This window comes from Crotalus tigris, unplaced genomic scaffold (assembly GCF_016545835.1).
Source record: "Crotalus tigris isolate CLP2741 ecotype Arizona unplaced genomic scaffold, ASM1654583v1 scf7180000017723.350638, whole genome shotgun sequence".
NCBI lineage: Eukaryota > Metazoa > Chordata > Lepidosauria > Squamata > Viperidae > Crotalus > Crotalus tigris.
The window spans coordinates 216,676-224,280 of record NW_024096592.1 but is presented as its reverse complement, the minus strand read 5'-3'; the positions used below and the strand labels follow the sequence as shown (position 1 = coordinate 224,280).

Here is a 7,605-nt window from a genome sequence, read left to right as displayed (position 1 = left end):
CACTGCAGTTGTTAAGTTAGTATCAAGGTTGTTAAGTGAATCTGACTTCCCTATTGACTTTGTCAGGTCACAAAAGGTGTTCACATGATCCTGGGACACTGCAACCCTCATAAATATGAGTCAGTTGCCAAGTGTCTGAATTTTGATCTGAAAGGATTTTTAGCTCAGGTTTGGACAACTTTAATATGTGTACATATGTGTGCAATGGAAGCTGCGGTGGGGTAGATAATTTCATTTATTTCTTATCTTAAAATAGCGAGAATCAATGTTGCCTATAGCCGGAAGCACTTGGGGGGTTACCCAAAAGTATCTACCTTAACAGAATAATTAAAGTTGACCCAGTGCAACCTAGAAGCTGAAGAAGTCTTTAAAATCACCCACCAGATTTTTTTCCTTCAGGAGTAACCACCCTTTTACGACCTCTTATTTCTTTTAAATCTTAAAGGATCTTATACTACCTTACTGCTGCTTGCTAAAACTAGCCATTTCTGGCTGCTCTTCTCTAATTATTTGCATAGCAACTGGATCTAGAAAGGGCTTATCTTAGTTTTGTATTATTGGTCTGATGGATCCCTAGCTTTATCAATGCAGAGGGGCAAAGGATTAGTTTACAGTTTACAGAAAAATGACCAGCAAGGGATCTCTCCCCCCCCCCCCAGAACTAAGCTACTTTTCCTGATATGCTGTTTTACAAAGGTTGACATGGGAAGCAGTCTTCCACACTCCGCAGAGGAAAGGGGCTCTGCCCAGCTCAACAAATTCATTTATTGAAATGCAGGTTCTAGGAATGAAGTCCTGCCAATTGGCTGCACATGAACTAAGTGCTCCTTTTCCTTTGTGCCATTGATAGACATCCCCCCCCCACACACAAACACACCATCTTCTGCTTCTCTCAGTATTTTTATGTGCCTGGACAGATGAAGCCCTTCTACGCTGCTGCTCCCTCTCAAAAGGCCTCCAGGTTCAAAGGGTAATTATGACTCAAACACAGAAGGTTCTTTTCTCTTAAACATTGTCTATTTTCAGGATGCTCTTTCAGGCCTCAAATCTTTTCTTCAGTTCCAGCACCCTAGGCTGCATCAATTGCCGAGAAACTAATTGGGACGGTAAACTGGTGACCCTACTTAGGTTCTTCTTTGCTACAGAGTCATTGGCTTTTGTTTGTAAAAAGTCTGCAGATGATTGGATGGTGGAACTACTAGCAACCAATGACTCTACCTTTGGGTTCTCCTTGATTGGAGGGTCAAGGGTCTGGTCAGTCCTACATTCCTGTGGCAGCTTGGTAGCAGTGTGGCTCTGTGGTGTAACTGAACTAGGAAAGGCAGTTTCAAGATCTGCCTCCTGGGTCAATGCTGCTTCTGATGGCTCATTGCTAGCCTCCTGGAAGGAAAGAGTGGGGGTGTCCAGACCAGGACTACCTTGCAGCTCAGGGGAGCTGTGGACCGACACCTCGTTACTTGTGCTTGCAACTCTGGCAGACAAAAGCAAAGTGTTTGACATGTTCTCTTCATCCGTGTAGCCCAGGAACACTCTGTCCTCAGACTGAGAATCATCAGTATGGTCTTGTTCTTCAGGTAGGGCTTCGTAAAGGGCCTCTCTACTGGGCCTCAGCTGCAACAGGTCAGAAGACAACGGGGTCAATATTCACACTTTTCCCATGGCAGCTCCATTGCTGCAGTGGCACCTCTTTATAGGCACCCAGAGTCTGAGCTGGTGGGGCCTACCTTAGTATAGAAGTTCTCCTCTTCTAGGTTACAGAAATCCAAGCTGCGGGTTCCGTAGAGAGGATGTTGAGCTTGGCTGGACTCCAGCAAGTTTAGTGTCTCAAAAATTTCACCTAAGAGGTCAAACTTCTCTGCATTCAGACCACTTTCACCTCCCTCAGGTTCCACACAGGAGTCTGGGGAAGGCGATTTGAAGGAAGCTGAAGCATCCCTGGAAAATAAACATGAGAGAGCTTGATATTGTGAGGCAGTTAATAAAATACAAAGGAATCAATTTTATTAGCAATTGGATTTAAGTAAAAGGATTTGCTAAAATTCTCACAAAAAGTGCAAGGGAACTAATTAATAAAACAGATGAATTGGTGTTTTGAAGCTGAGATTCAAAGATAATACTTAGGGAGCTACCAGCTACCAGATAAACTAATCTCAGTCTGGGCTTGCACAACACCACTAGTGGCATTCATGGGATGGTCAAAGGGGAGGAGCCAAATTAAAGCAGCAGCATTTTGTCTCTCTCTTAATGGTTATGTGGTGTGGTGCTGCATACACGTACGAAAAACGTTGGAACTTGTGAAACCACAGGGCTATGCCACTTCCTTCATTTTGAAAAAGCCTTCAGTACTGCACAGAACTTTGAACACTTTCACTATATATTAAAAAGCACCCTCGTGGCAAGTTTTTTTATATTTGCTGTGAACACAGGCTGTATGCAGACCCTCTATAGACTTCGTTCCATGCTCTTTTGAAAACTCTCCCCAAAGACATATGTCTGGTTTTGTTCAAGGAGGGTGAGGTTCCTGCATTTGCCCAGATGAGGAATTCTTGATAAGTGGTACTCATCTAAATTCCGCATTGCCACATTTTTAATTAATTTAAATTGAAGTATTTAGCTGTAATGCATTAGCAGAGGAAATAGTATAGGTTTGACTCTCTCACTAAGGAGTAATTATCTTGTTAATTTACCATTAGTTAAGAGTTAGTGACCCCTGTTCCAATGGGTTTGAAAATTAGTTGATGTTTTGTAACAGGGACAATCTTTTGTTACTATTTTTTTCTGCAGCTAGATTTTTGACTCCATTATATAAATGAGGGTGTTTCAAGTACTGTACCCAACTGTTGCTCTTCAGCTACAATTACTCTTCCGACTTCAGGGGATCCTCAATCTTTGAATGCCTAACATCTATATGTGTATTCATCCATCTCTTCCTTTTTTCTTTGTTTCTTTTCTACAAAAATATGCTAACATGATCTAGGCTTTGGAAATTGCAAGCCAATTTTCTACAATCTGAACAGAGATAAAAAGGTCCATGGAAAAAGTAGATAACTGTATAATGAACGTGCCCTGTGTAACAGGGGAGAATTAGTTTTTCCAGAGCCGATACTCAAGGTGAAGGTGTTGTTTCTTTTTCTTTTTACCCCTGGACATTTTCAAAAGAACAAATATGTAAATTGCCAAATTTTGAAAAAAACTTTTAGGGCAGGTTTCCAACCTTTTGGGCATCTTCGGAGAGAGGTTTTTCCGTGGACCAGAGAGTGTGTGGTTTTGTGTGCTGCCTGCATCTCATGGATGGGACTTTGCTTGTTTGTGTGGATCAATTGCTGACATGCCACGGACTGGTATCAGTCCACGGACCGGGGGTTGGGGACCCCCATTTTAGGGGATTTTAAAATCTCAACCTGATTCTGAAACATAACAATTCTGTAGTGTTTCTATCTTGTTTCCTGAGAAGTAAATTTTAACACAGCCTACAGCTAGAGGTGATGTGTACAGAGTTGAAGCATTTCCTACAGGCTGAGCCCCTTCTTCCCCCTCAGGCATCAAAGGTTCTTGGGACAGACCTGAGACCCATACAGAACTCAGCTAATAAAGCAGAGCAGCGGTCAAAGTAAGAAGAGCTAGTGGGACCCAGCTGTCCTCCATTTGCTTAGCTTGTCCTACCGTTGAGTCTCCAGTTCTGTCTCACTGTTTGTTCTTTGTGGTCGCCTGGGGCGAGACTGAAAAAAAGAGGGAACCTGAGTCACCATGCAGCACTGGACTTGTTAGGGAACAGCTATCATTTTTCTTACAGTACTTTGATGTTCTGAGGATAGGCAAGTTAATGGAACCTTTCCTTCAGGATTTAGAGCTGTATATGGGTACTCCTTGATTTATAACCATTTGCATAGTGACCATTCAAAGCTACAACGGCACTGAAAAAAAATGACTTAGACCATTTTTCACACAACCATTGCAGAATCCCCATGGTCATCTAATCAAAATTTGGATGCTTGGCGACTGGTTCATATTTATGACCATTGCAGTGCCTGGGGTCATGTGATCCTCTTTTGCAACCTTCTGACAAGCAAAGTCAATGGGAAAGCCAGATTCACTTAACAATTGTGTTACTAACTTAAGAACTGCTGTAATTGTGGCAAGACGGCCATAAAATCGGGCAAAATTCACTTGACTGTCTCACTTAGCAACAGATGTTTGGGGCTCAGTTGTGATCGTAAGTCAAGGAATATCTGCATTCCTCACTTGAGTCATCACAGCAGGAAGCCCCAAACTGACTTTCCTGCAGATGTGGCCTGGCACTTCAGTCCTCAAAAGACTCAGCAATGGATCTTGCAGTCTGGGGATTTCTAGGAATTGGAACCAAAACATCTGGCAGTTATACAGCTAGGACAGTGATAGCGAACCTTTTAGAGACCGAGTGCCCAAACTGCAACCCAAAACCCACTTATGCATTGTCGGGTGCCGGATAGGTGTGGCCCATTGGATGGGCGTGGCTGTGGTGGTAACGGCAGACTGGGTGGGACTAAAAAGTTCAATCAATCAATTTCAACTTTGCAAGATCTTTTTTTTTCCCCCGCGAGAAGTTGAAATTGATTGATTGATTGGACCTTTTTTTTTGTTTTGCACATAGCGGCAGAGGCCTAAAGTGAAAAGGTTTTATAAAACCCAGCTGAAGGCCTAGGACTTGGGTGACGGCGTGCATGCCCAGAGAGAGGGCTCTGAGTGCCGCCTCTGGCACCCGTGCCATAGGTTCGCCACCACTGAGCTAGGAGATGACTATTTGGCTTAGTTATATTCCTGGGATGAGATGGGGGAGGGCAAAGATTCATTTAAAGATTTCCAAAACATCAAAAATGCAGCTTTGTGAGGCACCATCCTTTGACATTCTTTCGACCCTCTTAGTTGACAAAAAAAAATAGTGACATATAATTCTCTTTCTCCAGGGTTAGAAAATATGCCTGCAAAAAAGGTTGTAACAGAAAGAAAGCAATGACCCTTAATTCCTGTAGGTTTTTTCATTTCTGTCCAGAGAAAGCTTTTGTTCACAATCTCTGAATCAGGCAATTAAATATTTTGAATTTTGCCTGTATCCATATAGATGGGAAGAAAGTCCCATCTGCAAATATTTTAAGTTATTGTCCTTTTACAGTGAATGTAAAAGGAAGCATGCATCTATCTGTTATAAACATTAAGAGTCAGCCATAGAAAATGTCTAGCACTTTCAGAAGGCTATAATTCCCAAATTATTCAGGGGAAGTCATTAATAGTTCAGCTGGCATGGAATAAGATAGTTTTATCTTGAAATTTAAATTTATTTTTTATCCTGCGGTACTGTTACTTTTTATAAAGAATATTTTGGGGCTTGGGCATATTAGAACTTAGATGAACATTAATTGAGTTCACTTCACATAACTGCTCTTCTGAGTTTTCTTCTGCAGCATACAGTATACAAAATCTATTTGTAGTTAGCTGCTATTAATATTCCAGCTATTTTCTCCCCTTCAGCCCCAGGGCACAAGAGCATAAAATTGCATTCTAAGAATAATTATGAGAAGATAAAGGCCCATGAAATGTTACTAAGGTCTATCTTGTAAACCTTTGGCTGGTGATGATAAAAGTCTTGTTTTTAAGCTCCAAACAAAATGATTGAGACTGAGCTATATTGGATTCCTAATTCAATTACTTATGTTCTACTCCTCACTACTGCTTATACAAGTTGCACACATTCAAAACTTTCTGCCCACATTTTTTTTAAATTAAAAATATGCCCTTCTCTAATTTTATTTTTGAGTTTTGATGCAAGTGATTCCAGAATCTTGTGCAATTGCTGCAGAGATCTACTGCAGAGGACACCCAATACTGTATTTGGGCCATGAAGCAAGGAACACCAGACCTGTTCCTCTGCTCTTGTTCATTTCCTTCCCCCAAAGCTCCCCTCATCTGGCTCCTTCCAGTCTTTAAACCATTAACACTTCCATTCTCCCAATACCTTCCCAAAGTGCTGGGTGATGGGCAGTCTTCTTTGCAGGTTCTCAGACTGTTTGTTTCTGGTAGGCAGGATGGGACTGGAGATCTGACTGCCATTCGAGGACTGTTCTTGCTCTCTGGACTGGTGTAGAGTGGAATCCTAGAAGAAAACAGCATCTTATGGAGCATTAGCTCTGCTTCCCTCCCTACTGTCTTCTTTCTGGGGAGTCAAACAAGCCACACATACGAAGTCTGAAATATGGTTGCTAATGTGACCTAATGACACACTAGATAAATGTCATACAAGCAAGAAAGCTTGCACAGAAAAAGACCTATTATAAAAGGAAGCTATGCAGTGACACAATGAATTGCATGCAGTTACTCACAATAGTGATAGGGATACTTATCCTGAAAAAATGGCAAAACAGCAAACTCTTATATAAGACAAAGCATCCTTTTGGTTGACCTTGACTCCCAAGAAGTTCAGGGACATACATGGCTATGTTGTTTTCTAGGCAAAAATATTGAGGTAATTTGCAATTCTCTTTCATTTTCCACTGTAACCTATATATCTGGAATTTCCTGGAAGTTTCCCATCTAGGTACTAGCCAAATTATATGCTGCTAAATTTTTAAACTTCTCCACATCAGCTATGTGCTGCCTTCTATTTGGATGTTAATGTAGCGGGGCTGGCCGAAAGGCTTTGCAGAAGCCTGGCCACCTGGCTAGAGAGAGGGAAGTAGGAAGTTGGACAACTGCTGCTGATTTGGGCACAGTGGGCATGGATTGGGCAGAAGGAAAGAAAAGGGGAAGGAGAAGGGGTGGGATGGTTGTTGTTGTCGGGGAGAGACCAGGTGAAGCCAAAGAGGAGTTTGGGGTTTTATGTGATTCTTTTCCTCTGAAATAGAGGGAAGGAGAGAGAGAGAGAGAGAGAGAGAGAGAGAGAGAGAGAGAGAGAGAGAGAGAGAGAGAGAGAGAGAGAGAAAGAGAGAGAGAGAGAGAGAGAGAGAGAGAATGGAGTTTTATTGCTTTATTTTGCAGGGGGATATCCCAAGTGAAGGGAAGAGTGAGAGTGAGAAGAGGGAAAGCTTGGTGGGGTTTTAAATTCAGGTTTTAACTAGAAAGGGGTGGGGGATTTGCTATAGAGAGACGTGGGACTACGAGTGCCAACAGAAGAGGAGGAGAGGCTGGTTAGTACTGCTTCGGAGACCAGCAGCCATCCGAACTTTGATCGTTATCACCTGTGTAAGCTGTAGACGTTGTGGGGAGCTGCCCTCACAGGGCGAGCTGTTGCTGTAGAGCGCTGACTATCTTCGCTCGTGCTTTCCGTTGCTGCCTGGAGCCGGAGGCCCTCCCCCCCCCATTTTCCCAAGCGACTACTACAAGCCATTGACTATTATTGTCACAACTGCTAGGGGATTGATAAACACTGTCACACACTGACTGCTGGGGCTAGGGGTTGGCCATCTTTGTTCTTGTAAACCTCTTTGACGAGAACCTGCCACCCCTTCACTTTGCATGAGTTTCCACTAAAAAGGACATTCTGTCAATGTCTTGGGAGCCCAGCTGCTGAGCGTAACTGAAGGGGGGGGGAGCTAGGAGGGCCTGGGCTTTGGCGGACCCTGAGGGGGCTACGTT

At 42.9% G+C, this 7,605-nt stretch overlaps 1 protein-coding gene across 2 annotated transcripts in view; it reads right to left on the bottom strand.

The window, feature by feature from the left end:
- Positions 1 to 725: 725 nt before the first annotated feature.
- LOC120306176 (DENN domain-containing protein 1B-like) overlaps positions 726 to 7,605 on the bottom strand; it is a 29,933-nt gene continuing 23,053 nt past the window's right edge. For both annotated transcript variants that reach the window (XM_039338885.1, XM_039338886.1), the window contains 4 exons: positions 5,990 to 6,127; positions 3,664 to 3,719; positions 1,725 to 1,935; positions 726 to 1,611 (listed from right to left, as the gene is read on the bottom strand). In XM_039338885.1, the coding sequence (XP_039194819.1) occupies positions 1,036 to 1,611; positions 1,725 to 1,935; positions 3,664 to 3,719; positions 5,990 to 6,127 (981 nt within the window). In that variant the 3' untranslated portion in view covers positions 726 to 1,035. The remainder of the gene's footprint in view (positions 1,612 to 1,724; positions 1,936 to 3,663; positions 3,720 to 5,989; positions 6,128 to 7,605) is intronic.